Here is a 19,840-nt window from a genome sequence, read left to right on the forward strand (position 1 = left end):
ATTCCTTTCGTAGATTATGGATAACTGTGAGGTAGTAGTATTAGGATTCAGCGGCCTTACGTCACAAAATGCGAGCAAAATGTACACAAGGTCTGTCATTGGTTGAAACTGCGGGTTAGTAACGTCAAAGGAGTGAGCAATCCCCGTCAAAGAAAAAAGACAATAGAGGCTGGAAATTCAAACTGAACGAAAATCGTCATTTTCAAGGTCAAAGTTTCATTTGTTCCAGTCAATAATTTTGTTCAAAAATGTTGCTTCAAAACGACATTTTTGTAGCCGCTTCAGCATCAATAATTACAAATAGAATCCCTTTTGCAGCATACTCTGGGCTAGAAGGAAAAAACGTTCAGACCAGTACATAAATCTCAAGCTAATGTCGGCAAATCCCTTATGTACTGAAAACTTGATGATTGCCTGAATGCAAAAAACCCTCCAAATTGCCTCTCTGCTAGATTTCAAAAGAGATTGTCGCTTTTTTCATTTGATGATCATTTATCAAACAAAATTGAGTGGCTAAGATTAGTACAAAAAAGAATATTTCACGTAACATGACTTTATTAAAGAATTGGCCAAAAGCAAAATTAGTCACCCTTGGAAAATGATTCATTTTCGAAACTGCAGAGCCCCTATTGGAGGTCGGCAGCTTCGAAAATTCAGGTAAACGTTATTCTCCACTGATTATTTGGCGGTGCTACTTTTTTAAACCTAACCTAACCTAACACGATATTAATAGCCTTTAAGGTCTCTTTCCAAACCTTTCTAATGGTTTGTCTCAAATTTAAAAATGAACACCGCCAGCTAATTGGTGGAGAATAACGTTTATCGAAAATTAATCATTTTCCAAGGGTGACTGACTACCTTTGCTTTTGGCAAATTCTTAAGTGAAATCATGATAAATAGAACATTCTATTTTTGTATTAATGTTAGCCACTAATTTTTATTTGTTAAATGATCATTCAATGAAAACTTTGCAATCTAGCTTAGGGGCAATTTGGAGTTTTTTTTTGCATTTGGGCCATCATCCAAGTATACAGCACATAAAGGGTTTGCCAACATTAGCTTGAGATTTATGTACTGGTATGAAGGTCTTTTCCTTCTAGCCCAGAAGCCCAGAGTTTGATGCAAAAAGGATTCTAAGTGTGATTGATTCTGAAATGGGTACAAAAATGTCGTGTTGTAGTAACATTTTTCGTCAAAATAATTGACTGGAACATATGAAACTTTGACCTTGAAAATGACGATTTTCGTTCAGTTTGAATTTCCCGCCCTTTTTACTTTGACAGGGATTGCTCTCATTGCTCCTCAGACTTTGCTTACCCACATTTTCAACCAATGACAAACCTTGTTTACATTTTGCTGGCATTTTGTGACGTAAGGCCGCTGAATCCAAATTGAACTTGAAGTCCTCACAAAAAGGTTTCAGATAAGTAACCACACGAGCAAAAAAAGGCAGCTCTTGATGCTATTCAAACTCATGTTTATGGTACTGACCCCTACCTTTTGGAACTCAAACTTCTGACATGGGAATTGAAACTCAATCAGTTCCAGGATGCAGAAGAGGTGGTGATGTGTCATCCAAATGCAGATGACAATGAAGTCAACAAGGACCTGGAAGCCCATGAGGACAATTTCGACAAAGCGGGCCTCAAAGTCAGAGGTTTTCGTCAAAATTTTGATCAATCTCTTTTTGAGTTCCCAACCTCAAGCTTTGCCGATTCCTCCTTCTCAACCTTCACCTTCTGGTCTCCCCAATCTAAATGTGAAGTGGTCACCTATCTTGGAAGAAGACACAAATTTGTGGTCATTTCTTCAATAGTGTCCTTTCTGGAGGAATTATTCCAATTTGATTGCCTTACCAAAACGAGACCACACAACTCAAGTATCCTTGATGTGGGAATGCTGCAGTCGCGGTTTCCTTCTGATTGTTCATCATTCTTTGGACATTTGACCAGACAGTGGTTGAGAAGTAGATGACATTTTGAGCATCATCAAAGATTACCTGAGGAGCTTCCGCAATGTTTGCTTGGACATGCATGATCTTCTCCAAGTGAGACAGACGGATGGACAAGACTACACCAACTTGTGCAATGTGATTCAGGAATTGGCAAAATTTGCCAATTTAGCCCATATCATTGAAGACCAACTTCTTATTGTGTTATTGCTCCAGGCCATGAAGAGTGAGTTGGATAGAGGCCATCTCATGTAGAAGAACTTCAAGACCTTTGACGAAACTCACCACTGTATTTGGTAAATAGAAACGTCTTGTCAGGGAGCCAAGGGAATGACCAATTCATCAACTTCCTTGTGGATTTTGTGGACTCTCCGCCCATCCAAAAGACAAGTGCCCGGCTCAAAAGGACAAATGCCAAGTTTGTCATCAAATTGGACATTGGGACAAGGTGTGTCAAACCAAGAATGTCAAGATGGCCAAGTGCTCATCTGAAACTTGTGTTGGTTCCGTCAAATTGCAAGTTACTTCAAGGGGTGGAAAGGATTTAAGGTGCAATGAGATTGAAGTTAAAGTTTTACCGTCTCTTTGTCACGCCATGTCAAAACCGGTTAGTGATTTTCTGTGCCAATACTGGAGCCGACATCTTGGCCATGGGCAAATTGGTACTCCAGGAGACCAAACTGAAGGATATGTTTTTTTAATCCGAAAAGTTCCAAAGTCATATCATTGAAATTGATGGAATGCCAGTGAAATAGAGTGGAATTTCCACGCAGACTTTGAGATCAATGGGATTTTTGCATCCTATGTGTTCAGGGTTTTAGTACGCAACCTCAAGGCCTGAAGCAACCTTGCGAAAACCCCAATTCATATTTCCTGTCTGTATGCCAAGTGCAGCTGTAAGTATTGAAGAGAAATAAACTCACTTGTTCTAGAGACTCCAACTTCACTTATTATGGCGCAATTGTAAACTGTTGGATTACACTGCTCCCCCCACCATGGATCCCAACAACCCTGAGGACACCGCCGTCCTCAAGGCCGTCTGCGCCGGAGTCCTTGCCGAGATCAACAACCAACGTAAAAGTGCTTCATCTCTCAAGGGTAAAATCACAAACTGCGGTAACAGCACCGCAACTATCATCACTGCTACTAGGGCCCATAGCCGCCACCACTTCTGAGTTGGCTGCCTTACCAGAGCTCATCTCCATCTATGACGTCCGCATTGCCAACCACTTTGACTCCATATCTGAGTCAGTTTAGTTTGCCGACCTCCCCACCACCGGGCACAATGCCAAGTGCTCCACCTTCTCTTGTGAGATTGATGCACCCGCACCAATATTGTGGACAACACTGCCACTTTGGCCTCACTCTCCAGTTCTCATCCTGTATCTGAGGCTGGCTGCCTAGCTGCTTCTGCTACTAGCACACCAGTGCTGACCCCTCCTAGCCAGCACCTGTTGAGTGCTCCCGCCCCGCGACTCCTTTGGCCTCAAAACCGACCCCATCTTCAATGACCTAACATTCTTGCTCAAGATCGTTGACATGCTGGTGCAGGCCTTCTCCTAGGAACAGGCCTGCTCCTGTGCCTGCATTGTCTTGCAGAGAGCTTGTTGCTGAATCTCAAGCTTTCCCGGAAAAGGTTCTTTATTGCTTAAGAGGTCAAATTTGCTGGCCTCATCATTTCTCCCAATGGTGTTACGCCTGATCAGGCCCGCCTACAGGCGCTCATGGCTTTCCCTGCCTCACAAGAGTGCCCAGGTCCGCTCCCTGCTTGGCCATGTTTGCCCCTGACATTGCCCAGGCCACCCCAAACATCCAAGCCTTGCTCAAAAAGGACTCAGCCTTTGCCTGGTTCAAGGTCCATGCCCTTGAGTTTGACCAGCTCATTGCAATGATGACCTCTCTGTCGCCAATGCAGTGCGGAACGCCAGCCAGATGCTCTTCTGGCCTGGCTTACGCAATGAAGTGCAGCAGCATGTGGCACAATGTCAAGCCTACTTGTCTGTCCACCTGTCCTAACTCACTGAACCTGAGCATGTTACAGTGGCTGCTGGCCCCATGGAGCAGCTCAAAGCAGACCTCTTCCACTTTGAGGGCAAGGACTTTTTCCTTTTTTTGACTGCTTCTGCAGCTACCCCTTTCTGAAACAACCACGTTCCACAGCCAACAAAAAGATCGTGGACTTTCTGAGTCACGCATTCACATCTTTTGAGCGTCTGCCACCATTTGCGCTGATGGGTTGCCCCAGTTTTGTGCCGAGATTGAGGAGTTTTGCTGCCCTCACGCAATCAAGTTGGAGACCTCATCTCCCTACCATCCTCAGTCTAGCAGCCTTGCTGAGGTGTCAGTTCACGAGATGAAGCGCCTCTTCAAAAAGTGCTCTATAACGGGTCAAAATTTTCACTGGCAGTTTGTGGCATGACGTTGCCTCCCTCTCACTGCCGGCCTGCCTTGGGTCGCCGCCTGTGCTCTTTGGTCCTCTGCTTGGACACACCCTTGCCAAACCTGGCCGCCTTTGCTGCCAAGTATGCAGCAGCCGCCACTACCCATCGGCGAGATCACCACCCCCCTGCTGCCCATGCCCACTTCCAGCAATCATGCCGTTGTTCAAGTGTTGGCTTGACTGCGGGAATGTTGTCAATCAAGTCAATGAGCAATCCCACACCATCCTCTTTGACAATGGCCATAGATCCATCCGCAATCACCGGGTTTTACGCCCATTGCCACCACCCACAATGCCACCTGTCATGGACAAGTGCCCCCGGCGCCCTCAACGCTCCCGGGCCCCCAGCGTCATCGTCAAGCCCCTGACTGTCTTGACCTCTGATTCCTCCATCCCTTGTATTAACTCAATTCTAACTTTCAAGGCCGACCCTTGCCAAGTGCAGTTGTAATTTTGTTTTGTTTGTTACGAAGTCAGATCTGCCTGCTTGCTCGGCCTGCCATCTGAATGATGGGTGTACCAATTGAGCGATATTCCCGCTTCGTCATCACAGCCCAGCATTAATTATTACCTCACCCTCGGGAATGACCGCAGGTTCGCCCATTTAAGCTGTTAAAGCAGCAACTCATACCACAGAGAAGCTTGGACTTGGCAAGCCTGGGATCGAACCAGGATTCGCAAATTGGAAAGCGGATGCTCTACCAATACGGTACCCCAGCAAGCCTCAAGTTGTGTGCAGCTGTAAGTATTGTAAGGAAATAAACTCACGTAAACGTTATTCTCCACCGATTAGTTGGCGGTGCTACTTTTTTAAACTTAACCTAACCTCATCAAACCAAACCTAACCCAACCTAACCTAACACGATATTAATAGCCTTTAGGCTCTCTCTCCAAACCTTTCTAACAGTTTGTCACAAATTTAAAAATGAGCACCGCCAGCTAATCGGTGGAGATTAACGTTTATTATAAACTCACTTGCTCTAGAGACTCCAACTAGCACGATCGTTCCCGCTACCTTCACTTTGCCAATGCGTGCGTGGCCAGAAAGGACGAATGGAAGGTTCTAAATTAAATGAAGAGAACACCTTGAAGTTGAAGAAATCGAGACTTCTGTTATCCACGTCGAATCCATATTTTCCAACCAACCTACTCCAAGAGCGCGCATCAAGGTTCTTCCAATGCAGGGTCGCCCCTTTGAGCTAGATATGTTGCCAGACATTGGAGCAACCGAATCGTTGGTGTCTCTTGATTTGATTAGCAAATTTACTGTTGCAGTTGATTCAACGCGTAAGAGAAGAACAATGGCACCCAATAGGACCAAAATGGTTTGTGTTGGAGCAGTCGACCTCGATCTTAGGCACCTGGATAAATACCGCGCTAAGATTACTGCATTTGTAACTCCAGATATTGAGCACTAGCTACTTCTGTCATGGCATAACACAAGCCCACTTGGCATACTACCTGAGACATTTCCATTCTTCCCCAAGATGCCCAAACTAAAAAACGGATCCCCTTATTTTAAAAACGACAGTGGAAACATCTGCTTCAGAGCATATTACAGATTTGTTTAAAAAAAATAAAAAAACCTTGATTGACTTGTATCCTGAAGCGTTTGATACGGCCGTTGGGCTGAGGCCAATGAAAGGGAAACCAATGAAGATCCAACTGGCACAAATTGCAGAGATCACACCATCATTCACCATGACGGTTTGCAATGTAGCTTATTCAATTCAAGATGAGTACAGGGAAGCACTGAATTTCATGCTCAAGTCCAATATTAATTTAGTGGCCGAAGAATCATTGAAATGGGTCAACCGGCAATTTGGGTCCCAAAACCAGGCGGAACAATTAGAGTGGTGGTCGCTTACAGTGCACTCAACGAATATGTTAGACGTCTGGTTCACCCGTTTCTTACCCTGAAACAATTGGCATCATCTACACCACCAACTACTCCAAAGTGGTTTGCAGTGTTACATGTAGTTAAAGGCTACTGGCAGGTAGAAGTAGATAAAACGTCCCTTTATTCACAATTTTGACACCATTTGGAAGGTTTAGCTTTTTCCCTGCCCCTACGGCCCTCAACACATCTTGCGACAAGTATTGCGCACGTGGAGATCAGGCCTGGCAGGTGTGGTCGGAGTGAAAAAAAATGATGATGACATTCTAGTGCATGCGCCCACGTTCAAAGAACATAAAACCCAAGTACAAGGAGTGCTACAAAAATGCCGGGAATCGAACATTACGCTTTCAAAAAACAAAATTCAGATCAGAAAATTGGTGAAATTTGCCGGATATGTTATCTCTGACAAGGGGGATTGCTCCAGACCCAGCCAAAGTCAGTTCAATCTCGAGGTTTTCAGTTACAAGAAACACTACTGACCTTTGACACTTTCTTCCTTTGGCAAACCAACTCAAACAATTTGTACCAAACCTCGCTCATTCCACGGAGCCTTTGAGAGGACCACTCAAAAAGGGTGTGGCTTTTCAATGGCTTTACCCGCAACAAGCATTCCAAAGCGTGAAATCAATCCTTACCAATCCAAAGGACCCAATCCTTTCATACTTTGATCCCAAACTTCCAACATGCTTGCTCCCTGACGCTTCCCAGCTGAAAGGCCTGAGATTTGCCTTATTACAGATCAACCCTAACAGCACAACCGGCCTCATACAATGCGGGTCCACATCACTCATTGATGCTGAAACTCGTTATGCAGCATACAAAACTGAGGCGTTACCAATTCACCGGGCAATATTCAGTTGTCGAATGTATCTAATGGGCATTAAGTTCCAAGTGATTACAGACCGCAAACCAATACTTGGAAGCTTTCCTAGGGCGAATACACAATTAGATTCCCCTTTGAAATCCGACAGACTACCCATTAACGTATGACCTATGTGACAAGCGGCAACGAGCGACTGAGTCCCTCTAGATCCCCCAGATCTCCGGGTTCCTTGGTAACTCGACGCTGAATTCCCCATTGAAATCTAAAAATATCTAATCAATCCTAAGCTTTAGGATGGGTCTCCTCAGGCCAATGGATAGATATTTGGCTCGAGGGACCATGTGTTGACCCCAACCTAAATTAGCTATTGCTTGTTAGATACTTTTATAAGGATAACGATACGCCTCATATTCTAGCCTATGTAGAAAAGGAATGAACTTGCGAGACGTGCTATACGTTTGATGGTCTAGTTCTGACTGGCTAGCGGAAACAGGAAGTTTATTGGACGTGACACATAGGTAGGTTGGGTGAATTAGCGAACTCAATGTAAACCATAGATGTAGAACCAAAATTTCCCTAGTACTCTTCAGATAACTCCATCCACAGACATCAAGGTTGCGACATGCCAGAGCAAACGTCAGCAGAAAGTTTACTAACGCTGTCTTTCCTTTTCTTGCCGCGAGATGTCTGAATGTGAAACAAGCAGTCCCGAGAGCGCTCATATCCTCAATGTTCCTGGTAAAATATCTCTAGACCTGCTCGAGCTTTTGCAAACCTGCTGAACTCATTGGAGTCCGAATGAGCGAGGCATATTCAAGATGTGGCTGGACAATCGACTTGTACAGAGTTAGCATCGTGATACTATGTCTGGACTTAAACTTCCGATATTGAGACATTGAAGCAGGAAAGGAAGATGACGTCACCGTCAACTTTTGGGAAATTACTTGCCCTTTTGAGGATTCATAGTTCTTTGTTATTACTGTTAAATTACAGTTCCAGTTCATTTATTCATAAAAAGAATGGTTCATTTAGCATTGTATTTTTTATAAACTGTCACAGTTTTACTCATTAGCATGCTCAAAAATAACTTTATAGCTCAAAAACGATTTTTGGGGCTTATTTTTCCTCTTTTAGAACTTTCTTTTTTTTTTTTTTTACAAAAGACTTTTTGAAACCTTAGAAACGTTTTTAGTCTAATATTGTGCTTTGTATCTTGGGTTTTTACATGAACAAACGGGGACGCTTGGTTTGGAAATTAGCTTTTCGCGATTGAGTTCACGCATTATGTTCTTCTTCAAATGAGAATGATCCCAGGCTACAACAATTGCTCATTTCAATTTTCAGCCTGATCGAGTGACTGGATCAAAAGTTATGCCGTCTCAAAAGGCACTACAAAGCTCTTCAATGAATGAACGAATTGTGGTAATTGATTACCAGAAGAGGGCTAAGTCATTCATTCTGTGCTCTGTTATGTACTGCACTTTGAGAGGGCATAACTTAAGACACAGTCGTTTGAATGAGCTGACATTTGAAATACGCAATCGCAGGGATCTGGGGCCAGCCTTATTTGAAGAAGAATTTAATTCATTGACTCGAATTGGAGTTGCTAATTTTCAACCTTACCATCCCCGTCCATATTCCAGTGGTTCATGGTTTTTAGTACCTCTACTGTTTTGAAAAGTGCCTTAGTGACCTCCCAAAAGCTGTGCTATTATCATCATTCAGCTGCTACTTAAAGGAGTTAGCATCATCAAAAATTTATATCGGGACTGAAATTTGCGATATATCCAACCACATGTTCGAACAGCTTCAACAACTTTCAACTGGATATGCTCATCGATCTTTCCATCATTTTGGAGGACTACACCTAAATCCTTAATGGATGAGACCTGCTGAATGCCCTTACCTTCATCATCTAAGAGTGGAGTGTCCACCTGGTAATTTGCCAGCTAAGGCACAAATGTACTTGATGCGTAATCACAATTCAAGTTTGTGCACGAACTTGAAGAAGTATGGACTATGAATGAGCTTCCGGCCAAATCGGCCTGCTCGTGGTCGTAGCAACTCTGAGCCTTTTTGCGAATTAAAGTAATAAAATAAGAAACTTACATCTGTTCTGATACAGGCAGGTCATTTTAAATTGTTTTGTTGTAAAGTGGTTCTTTTTAGGCAGAAAATTTGAATTTTATTAGTTATATATTTCCTGAATTCCCTAGGCATAGTTTCGCGTTCAAATTTGGCCAAGTTCATCTATTCAACAAGATTTTGTGGTCGTATGTCAAGCTTATTTGGAAAAAGTGAACGATTTTTTTTTTGGTGCGGACTTCCTTACCGCTACCGGGATTGGAATCCCAGCAATTGAAGACGAGAAGATTATTTATTATACTTGACTTTTATTTATATATATTATTTGATCGACCAACGAATTGGAGTTGGCTGATCTGGCTAATCCTTGAATATAAGGTTGATCCGGAATTTTAGTCAAAAACTTGTCCAAGTCTAACTTGAAAGATGCTACCTGATCAATTGTATATTTGAGGGCAGCAAATTGAACAATGAAGGAGCCCGAGAAAGAAGAGAGTTGGACTTCATTGTTTTAACTAGCCTGGATTCTCGAGGGCTTGAAGGTGCTCTCAAAACGCACATTAAGCCTCTACGGTCACTACAATTGACCCTAAATCCTGGGTTGGGACAAAGCTCATGAATGCTTTTGAAAACGTACAATATCAGATACCTTTCGTACCTTCTCTGAGTACTGTACAATCCCAACCTTTCTAACCTCTCCCAATACGAGAGCTCTCTCATATCTTCAATGTTCCTAGTAAAACATCTTTGGACCTGCTCGAGCTTTTGCAAACCTGCTGAACTAATTGGAGCCCAAATGGGAGAGGCATATTCAAGATGCGGCTGAACAATCGACTTGTACAGAGTTAGCATCGTGACACTATCTCTGGACTTAAACGTGCGATATATCCAACCACATGTTTGAAAAGCCTTACCAACTTTCAACTGGATATGCTCATCGAACTTTCCATTATCTTGGAGGACTACACCTAAATCCTTCATGGATGAGACCTGCTCAATGCCCTTACCTTCATCATCTAATAGTGGAGTGTCTAATGGCGTCGACCCAAAGGTCATTGAGCGGAATTTCATTCCATTCAAGGCCATGTTACTCGCAGCAACCCAGGAATAAATTTGGTCTAGGACCTTTGCCAGACAACCGGAATCCTGACCATTCCTACCAACTACCAATTTTGTATCATCAGCATAAGAAGAGATACTGACATTACTACTACCAAGCTTCTGAAGCGGAGCAATGAAGATAATGAAAAGGAGAGGACCCAAAATGGAGCCCTGAGGGACACCCGACTTGACATCATGTATGTCACTAAGGGATCCCTCAACCTTAACTAATTGTTTCCTACCACAAATGAAACTTCTTAGCCAATTGAGAACCTTGCCTTGGATCCCAATCTCATGGAGCCTGTTAACTAAAAGGCCATGATCTACCTTGTCAAAGGCCTTGGCAAAGTCGAGATAAACTACATCGACTGATTCATGGCTCTCCAGTCCCTCAATAACCTGCTCTATATGTTCAATCAGTTGGGTAACCGTGCTAAAATGTGCTCGGAACCCATGCTGGCTAGGAGGAAGGACTTCATAAATATCAAGAAATTCAACAAGTTTGAACTTCATGATCTTCTCAAACACCTTCGCAATATTCGAAGTGAGAGAAATTGGCCTGTAGTTACTGGGGAGTGACTTATCTCCCCCTTTGAAAATTGGAACAACATGAGCTACCTTCAGAGAAGAGGGGAACTTGCCCTGGTCCAAGATGCAACGCATCAAGTACGAGAAAACAGGAGCAAGAACCTGTGAGCATCTCATCAGAAACTGAGATGTCACTCCATCAGGGCCAGGGGAGCTCGAGAGTCTCAAGTCCCTGATGGGCTCTAAAGCATCCTGATCTGTGACTACAAGATCATCTAAATGCTCAGCTTGACAAGCCTTGCCAGTCCCAACAAACTCATCAATAGAGCAATGGACTGTTGCTCCTAAACTCAGTGGAGTTGAAAACACACTAGAGAACTGATCTCCAAGTATGTTGGCCATAGTCCCTACATTGTCTATGGCTTCCCCATCGACCTCAAAAGGCCCTACAGGGTGTTTGATCTTTCTCTTAGAGTTTGCATAAGAGAAAAACGCCTTCGGATTCGACCTCACCTCTTGAACAACTCTACTTTCCTTGTTCAACTGATCTGTCTCAATGGAGGCCTTAATTCTACCTTGGATTAAATCCAAGATTCCATTAAAATTTAGGAAATAAAATGTTTTGCTTTTGTTTGTTGTCGCCATCTCTAGAATTTCGTGGTATAATGCAACATTTGCCGCATAACCCAATCGGTAGGGCTCAAAGACTCGAAGGTTCAAAGGCTTCTCTGGCTGTTTCTTCCTAATCAGGTCCATATTAACGCCATGCTCTCAGGCTGTCCAGAGATTTGGCTGGAAAGAACATTGGATAACGGTTCTTCTCTCTTCCCGTCCATTATTTTTGGGACACTCACCATTAATGTGATCCACTTGGATTGCCAGGTTGGATCAATTGTTTTGCCTGCCTATCAGAACAAAGGTCAATGCACACGTGTGCGCTTGATGCGCCATGCAGTTTGCTGGATAGCACTTCATTGTAGTCCCTTGCTTAGAGAGTCACATTTAACTCAAAGACCTGGTGACGGTCCCAACGACCCCAATGGCCCTGTTGGTGTTGGATGTGTTGCCTAAGTATGGGATTGACTGTCATTCACTTTCCGTTTTTGTCGAGGGTCGATTCCATAGTTTTCGATTTGCCAATCTGGCAAATCAATGTGTAAGCATCACGGCATGTTCTTCATGACATGGAGATTTCCGTCCTCATGTATCTCATTCACTGCATGAACGAGTTTGGCAGATGAAAAACTTCCTTTTGATAGTAGTAAACTGATGACGCTGAAATATCTAGAAAACGAAAGGAAATGTCAGTTTTGACGGTTCTAATTGACTGTCATCCACCTTTCGTTTTTATGGAGGGTCAATTCCTTAGTGTGTATGTTGGATATGCTCTTCTGGAGAATCAATGTCTTAGCATCACGGTATGTTCGACATCACCTGATGCCATCCATCCTCTCGTGTCTCATTCACTCCATGAACGAGTTTGGCATCAAATGAGTTTCTTTAAAAAGCTGCCATATTTGGTAGATGAGAAACTTCCTTTCAATAAGCGACGACTATTTTGATGACGCTGAAATATTTTGAAAACGAGGAGAAATGTCCGTTCTAACTATGGTAAGCTTCAAAATCTGCCCACCCACAACCAAATCATAACGATTACCTACGTATGTAGACTACGTATAATTCAGAGGTTGCGGGCTTTTGGATTTGACCGATCCGCAGTTGTCCAGAGTGTCAAGAACCCACCGACCACCCACCTGCCTAGATATAAGACGAAATTAGTCATTGTTCCCAGTCCCAACAACTACAGTCTTGAACGAAAGTGAATTGTAGACTGATTCAAACCGAAAGAGAGCCAATCTTTTGGGGCCAGCCCCTCTCAAAGTAACCACTTTGAGCACTTGATCCTTAATCGTTTCTGTGGTCCGCTTTCTTTCCATCATCGACATCATCCAGGTATGCATACTTTTGACGTCAATCTTGCCCAGTGGGCCAGTTTGTGGCCTCATGGAGGCTCTGGAAATCGGTGTGAGCTTCAAGCACTCCTTCGTAGTTTTAAAGTATCGCCATGTCTCATCTGGTTTGGTCCGGAAACGGTCAATGCCTGTTCGAAATCTGACCAAAAGCTCCGATTGTTACGCCGAAGCCGGCCAACTCAAAAAGAGACATGACAAATACCTCCGAGACATTCCCACTGTGCGGATTGAGAAGATGATCAAGTAGACGAGATCCATCCTCAGGCAAAGATTTGTGTTTCATTTGGATTGAGAGGGCTGACTTAAGGTGGTTTTCTTTCGACATCTTTGCCTGAGGACTCAGTCGTGTAATACCATTTCTGGATTAGACTTTTACAAGATACCATGAAAGGGAAAAGCTTAGTTGAGGCATTGGCCGCGGCTAAAATGGATTTTAGTATCAATTTCGATGAGGATATGAATAAGTTGACCGATCAGGAATTACAAAGACGCAAGGAGTTGATGGATGTGACTTTTCAAAAGAAACAGGTCAAAGCGGGCGATCCGGATTTTATTTATGACAAGCAGGTGAACACGTCTCCGGCAGTCTTTTACATCGATGGAGAAAATTGAAAACCACATTGCCTTTCATTTTAGGTGGATTTTTCGGACGCTGCCAAGCTCGAATCGGGTTGGGACTCGCAAGAAGCTAAAGAGGAAGAGGAAGATTTCTGGTCATAGTCCATATGCAAAACGTATCGTACAATTATTACTCCTTAAAAAAATTGGAAATTATGGCCAACGGGGAGCTGCCCAAAGAATTTGAGGTGAATTAATCAAACCATCCCTAACTGGGTCCTGAATAACTTCAAAACACTTTTTGCTCATAGGTCATTGTCATTGGAACAGGACTAGAGGAGAGTATTGTGGCAGCGGCGTGTGCCCGTAATGGCCATTCTGTGCTCCATTTAGATTCTAATGATTTCTATGGGGATCAGTGGGCTTCGTTTACGTTTGAAGGATTGCAGAAATGGCTCGATGGGTCTCGAGCTAAATCTGACGAGAAAGAAGATTCTCAAGCCGAGCCCAAAGTGCTAAAAGATTTGCTCGAGAACGGAGAAACACTCCTACCGTTGGACCATGAAAAAACTGTGACAAAGATATCCGAAGATTTCCATGCCAAGGAAGTGAAAGAGACTCTCAAATCTGACGAGGAGGAGGAAGAAAGAAAATCTGATACACCGGTAGTCGTTGAGCCTTGGACGAAAGCGAAGCTTTTGGCTAATTCGAGACATTTCAATCTTGATTTGACTCCACGATTGCTCTTCTCCAAGGGATCTATGGTGGAGCTCTTGATATCCTCCAACGTATCGAGATACACGGAATTCAAGTCCGTGACAAGAGTGTTGACACATTTGAACGGCAAACTAGAACATGTTCCCAGCTCTCGTGCCGATGTTTTTTCCACCAAGCACATTTCTGTGATTGAAAAAAGGCTCCTGATGAAGTACTTAACGTTCTGTCTTAACTACCAAGAACACTTGGACAAAATCGAACCTGACCTTCAACGGCCGTACGAAGAGTTCTTGAAAAAAGAAAAGCTCACACCTACCCTGATCCACTTCATTATGAATTCCATCGCCATGGTCCCGAAATCTGTTAATTGTGAGGAAGGATTGAAGTCGACCCAAAAATTCCTGGCCAGTTTAGGACGATTTGGTTTTACGCCGTTCCTTTGGCCAATGTACGGTACGGGTGAACTTCCACAGGCGTTTTGTCGATTAAGTGCTGTCTTTGGGGGCACTTACTTTCTGAGCCGACCCATAGATGGGATCATTTATAAAGAGAATCAGGTTCAAGGTGTCATCGTGGATGGGCAACGAATCAATTGTTCATATCTAGTCATTGCCAGAAAGTTGTGCCCACAAGCCCTGAGAACCGAATCCAACGAGAAGCAAACAGTTTTTCGCGATATCCATCTTCTGAAGTCTTCGATTTTGACTTCAGAAAAGGAGGAGTTGTCATTTCTGACTCTGCCCGGATCGGAAGAAACGGAGGATGGTCAAAGTCAATCTTATGTCATGGAAGTGGGACATGGAGCCTCTGCCTGTCCACGAGGCATGTATTCATTGCAAGTCAATTCTCTGAAAAGTGACACTTTTGAGACGATGGTGCAACCGCTTTTGACCCAGGATCAATTGATTTATTCTTTACGGTGGAAACGCACTTACGAGACTTTGAAAAAGACGCTTAATGGCAATGTTGCGTTGTGCCATGACCCAGTTTTCGAGCTGGATTTCGACGAAGCCATTGCACATGCACGAAACATGTTTGATGCCATCTTCCCCGGAGAAGATTTCCTTCCTAGAGCTCCTGAACCCGAAGAAATCATCTTGGGCGACGAGTCTATTACAGCTGAAGAGGAAGTTGCCCATGATGAGAATCCACCCAAGCCTGAAGAACGCACTTCGACAGAGGTGAAATCCCAAGATCCCAAGAAGAGTGAAAAAGAGAAGGTTGAGGATGATCAAAAAGAAGAAAGCATGTTGACAGAACAATCTGCAGCCAATGAAAACGAAGCACAAGACCAGTAATTATATTGAACCGACGGGTTTTATGCCTATTATTGGTTAAGTATTAACATTTTGCAAGGTATATACGAATCAGATTTTGACATTACGAGCTCCTCTTTCTCTCTTAGGGTAGAAAATATTTGAATTTGTCTTCATTTAGTTAAATTGTTGGGTAATGACTTCGTTAGGCATTTGGGTCTGAATCACAACCTGCCCATCAATCATTTGACCTTGGTGCACCACTTGTTGGCCATCCTGCTCCTGCACAATTTGAATTTGTTGAGTGCTGCGAGGTGCACGAGCAGTTTCGTGGGCTTTGGCTTGCTTGGCTTTTCTCGTTCGTCGTCCCGAATTCGTGGGCAATCCATCGGGGCCTTTCTCGTGCATACGTTTCTTGTGCATATTGAAAGCGTGTCGCGTCTTGGAGACGTTCCCACAAATGTCGCATACGTGTCCGGCCGTTTCCACGTGGTTGGCTTCCACATGTCGCAACATGGTGGTTCGCCACGGGCTCTTCTTGCCGCACAAGTTACACGTGTGGATTCCATTTTCAAACGAGAGCAAACCGAATACCAATTCATTAAAGTCCGTTACTTTCTCGGGGGTGTTGGAAGACGCTTCTGAGGTGACCGGTGGTTGCGACGATGACTCCGAAACTTGTGTGGTCGTTGATGCAGGGTCAGGATCCGCGCTCTCTTCTGTGGTGACGAAGTACGAATCAAATGGTTCGGTGCCGAACGCATCGGTTTGATGTTTAGTTTCTTCCTCTCCCACATCGGAGGGCGGATCATCGGCCGCTCCGCCTTCATCATCGCTGGGCTCGTCCGTCTTCTCCCGTTTTGTGGCACTGGCTTTAATGTTGGAGGCGGGTCGGTCTTCCGATCGGAAATTGGATCGGGATCGCTTGGCGTTGCCCCCAGTGGACTTCCCGGGGGCCGTTCGTTTGTTGGGTCCACCCGGTTGAGTCAAGCCTTTCACTTGGAGATCCTCGGCCACCGCTAGAAACGAGTTGAGCTCACTTTGAGCTACGTTGACCTCGCCTTGATACATGAAATCCAGGATGGAGGACAAATCGGAGAATTTGACGCCCCGCAAATAGACATAAGGGTTGGCGCTGAGTCCGGAGGCGATGATTTGCTCCTTGAGCATCCGTTTAAAGAAGCTGGAGCAAGCCGACAGGATGACTTTGTGGGCTTGAAGCACTCGGCCATTGGACTGATCACAACCGAGGGTCACGTCGAAGAAATCTGATTCCGCACGGAGTTCACGGAAGGATCCGCTCACGTTGGATTCGAAATCGTTCCATCGAAGACAGAAGTTCTCGGAAGAGGTGGACCCCATGGCTCTTGGGGGAAGGGAAGGGTGGGTGGGCGGGCCTGACGAGGCGGAACAACGCTTTCTCACGGGTCAGATCAGTTGAAACTGGTGGGTTGTTTTGAAGTCAGCTTTTGTTGATGTTGGTCCAGAAGACCAGAAGCGTTTGGACAGTGACCAGAAAATCCGGAGGAAAAATGGCGGAGGCGGACTTTTGCGTTGGAGACAATACCCCGACAGACACCAGGTTACGGCGCCCAAGAGTGACCAGTTGCGGCTGGCCAGGCCGATCTGGCAACTCACAGCTGAAGCAGGGTGACCAAATAGAGGGCAATGTAACAGATTGAGTGCTAACTGAGCTTGAGAATGAAGGTTCGCTTTATTCTTGGGTGTGATCAATGATCAATCATGAAAAGGCAATGACAATGTTCTGGGTCCCTGATGACAAGTCAGGGGTTAGCGGAAGAACGAGCGTTTGGAAGGCGATGGCATCTTGTCGATGAGGGACAATTCAATATCTTTGAGAGAAGGCATGTTTTGTAGATTGCCAATCACGGCCACTGAGGGCTGAGAGGCCAGCATTTTGTTCGCTATCTGATTGATATCGGCGGGCTGGATTTGATCGATGAGCTCGATGTACTCACGCGGGTCTCTGCGCTCTCCTTGGGCCAAGACTTGCCGGGCTACGTCCTCGAAAATGACCGGTCGGGATTCCAGATTCATCAGCAACATGGACTTCAATTGGGTTTTGGCTCGATTGAACTCCTCGTTGCCGATGTGACCGGTGAGCTTAGCCATCTCGTGCGTTATCACCTGGGTCATGTCCCCTAAGTTTTGAGGTGGGGCTGAGGCGGTAATGCAGAAGAGGCCGCTATCCCCGTAAGCGTGATTGAACGCCGTAGCCGAGTACATCCAGTGGTACCGATTCAGCACTTGCGTGTACAGTCGGGTGTACATGCCCTTGCCAGGACCACCGGCCGAAAACGATCCGCCCCCGCCCATCATCATGTTTAGCACGCAAAAGGCGATAAAGTTCGGATGCTGATGGGACACGCTCTCCAACCCGATGGTCAAATGGACCAAATCCGGCATGGGAGTGGGTCCCAGGGACACGTTTGAGAGATCTTTTTCGATGCTGACTAACCCACCGGTGTATTGGGCCAAGGACTGATCCGCATGGGCTTTGGACAACTCGTATACAGGCGGAGAGTTCACAAAGTGGTCCTCAACGTATCTGACTAATTGGTCGTGTTCCACGCCCACCCCAGCCACCACCATACGGCTCGGCACGTGGTATGTACTAAGATATTTCATGAGGATAGAGCGGCTGATGCCCGCCGTATTTTCGGGCGGACACATTTTGGGTAGACCCAAAGTATTGTTTGAAAAAGCAGCCGAGTGAATGGCCTCAAGCATGAGCGGCTCCTGATCCGGCCGCATTTGAGCGTCTTCTACCTCGTATTGAACAGCCATGCGCGTGAATTGAAGCTCCTCTTCCGTGATATTCGGGCGCAAAACCACGTCTCCCAAAATCTCGACCATGGTCTCCAGACCGCGGCGATCAATCGAGGCGGCATACAAGAAGGTATCGCGCGTAGACTGGCAATCGCAGATGCCGCCAAATTTCTCCAGCCTATAAAGCAAAGACTCCAGATTTATCAGCACCTGGACTCATGAACGAGACTAGTTCCGCCTGTGTGAACTTACCGGCTTTGAATCTCATCGTTGCTTTGGAACTTTTGCGTGGAGGCAAAGGCCAATTTCTCGAGGAAGTGTGAGATCCCACTGGGATACGCCACCTCGTATCGCGACCCGGAGTCAATGCACACGCCCACCGTGCAAAACTGTCCATAATGCGGTTGTGAGGCCACCCGAATCCCATTGGACAACGTGCTGACCCGACCTGGCTCAGCCCGCCCATCACTCCCAGTCGGTGATATGAAAGGGTGGGACTCGAGCACGGTGGGATGGGCCGCGGTGGACAGCGGCTCGGATAAGGGCACCCGATGGATGGGCGGGGGCGGTTGCGAGGCATATCCACAACGCAGACCGGCCAGGCGAAGCTGAGTCTGCCTCAGCCGCAAGACGCTCCTGGTGCAACACCCTAACATGATGGCGGGAATAGGTGGGCTTTAATTGGGATGGTTTTGGAACGTTGGGCGGATGACGTTGGCTGGATGGGAGAATTCAATCAAACGAATCAAGCAGCCATGCGAGCCATGTGCGTTCTACGCGTTTTGTGCCTTGCAATGTGAAACAATGTGAGCCACACTCGCTTGGACACACTCCATGCACGCACTACTAATTTTCATTCCGTGCCGTCAGAGTAGTAGTCCAATCTACACTGGCTTCCTCCCTCGCTCACGCTCACTCCTTGGCTGGCCCTCGAAGCACGGCATGGCTGAGCAATTTTGTAATGTTGTTGTTCAGTTTGGAATTCAACGCCGAGGTGACCCACGAAAATAGTGGTAAAGAAGCCCGACTAGTTCTTAATTTAGTTCAATGATTTAATGCTTACGCAATTCGAACCGCAATCATATGCGCATTATTGTACAGGCTGAGCGTTGACATAGAGTGTTGATGCGTCAGTATTCAAAGTAATATTATTCTCTACCCTCTTTTCTAGATTCAGGCCACTTAATATTATCAATAAATGTTATCACATCTCCTTGGCCATCTTGGCTAAAACGTCAGACTTTTGAGCAATCGACATTTCGCTCAAAATCGTCCTCGATTGTAACAGTTCAAAGCGAGTGTCGTAGCCCAATGATTATTCGCTCATAAATTTTATGGCATGCCATTTTCACGTACTTTGAACCGCCCTCACATATTTTGACCAAATCTCAAGCCCTCCGGCCCTCTGACCGGTCATACTGGGAATTCCGCAGGTCAGCTTGGCCCCGATCGCCTGAAAATCAACCAGAGCTGTCCTCACAAACCATATAATGACTAGACCTCGCATAGCGCGAGGAAAAATGCTATGGACGTTACGCAGTATGAAAATCCACTCAACAGTTGCTGCATCAAAAGCTGTCATTTGGAGAGACCATGAAGTAAAATCAGGGTTGCCAAAATATTGTTCATTGTTGCTGCCACTTGAAAACACATTGTGTGAGAAAAAGTAAATGGATGAAAGAAAAAAAATACGAATAATTGGGAAGAACGAAAGAAAG

At 45.2% G+C, this 19,840-nt stretch overlaps 4 protein-coding genes across 5 annotated transcripts; 2 read left to right on the top strand and 2 right to left on the bottom strand.

The window, feature by feature from the left end:
• The first annotated feature begins 12,560 nt into the window (after window positions 1-12,560).
• Window positions 12,561-15,454, top strand: LOC131887772 (rab proteins geranylgeranyltransferase component A 1-like). Of its 2 annotated transcripts, none has more exons than XM_059236458.1 (3): window positions 12,561-12,781; window positions 13,438-13,607; window positions 13,671-15,454. In XM_059236458.1, the coding sequence occupies exons 2-3, from the start codon at window positions 13,527-13,529 to the stop codon at window positions 15,372-15,374; spliced, it is 1,785 nt and encodes a 594-aa protein (XP_059092441.1). In that variant the 5' UTR covers window positions 12,561-12,781; window positions 13,438-13,526; the 3' UTR covers window positions 15,375-15,454. The 2 variants fall into 2 exon arrangements, with proteins under 2 accessions (XP_059092441.1, XP_059092442.1); XM_059236459.1 differs by lacking the exon at window positions 12,561-12,781 and adding an exon at window positions 13,230-13,368.
• Window positions 12,833-13,521, top strand: LOC131889407 (centrosomal protein of 19 kDa-like). Its single transcript, XM_059238502.1, has 3 exons — window positions 12,833-13,044; window positions 13,170-13,368; window positions 13,438-13,521. Exons 1-3 carry the CDS (start codon window positions 12,833-12,835, stop codon window positions 13,519-13,521), a joined length of 495 nt encoding a protein of 164 aa, XP_059094485.1.
• LOC131887774 (protein bric-a-brac 2-like) lies at window positions 15,361-16,709 on the bottom strand. The gene has a single exon (XM_059236461.1). It carries the CDS (start codon window positions 16,692-16,694, stop codon window positions 15,510-15,512), a length of 1,185 nt encoding a protein of 394 aa, XP_059092444.1. The 5' UTR covers window positions 16,695-16,709; the 3' UTR covers window positions 15,361-15,509.
• Window positions 16,710-17,027: 318 nt separating this feature from the next.
• Window positions 17,028-18,986, bottom strand: LOC131887773 (mitochondrial-processing peptidase subunit alpha-like). The gene is made up of 2 exons (XM_059236460.1): window positions 18,375-18,986; window positions 17,028-18,300 (listed from the first exon to the last, which is right to left on the bottom strand). Exons 1-2 carry the CDS (start codon window positions 18,776-18,778, stop codon window positions 17,124-17,126), a joined length of 1,581 nt encoding a protein of 526 aa, XP_059092443.1. The 5' UTR covers window positions 18,779-18,986; the 3' UTR covers window positions 17,028-17,123.
• Window positions 18,987-19,840: the final 854 nt, after the last annotated feature.

The sequence above is a fragment of the Tigriopus californicus genome, chromosome 10, assembly GCF_007210705.1.
Source record: "Tigriopus californicus strain San Diego chromosome 10, Tcal_SD_v2.1, whole genome shotgun sequence".
Taxonomy (NCBI): Eukaryota; Metazoa; Arthropoda; class Copepoda; order Harpacticoida; family Harpacticidae; genus Tigriopus; species Tigriopus californicus.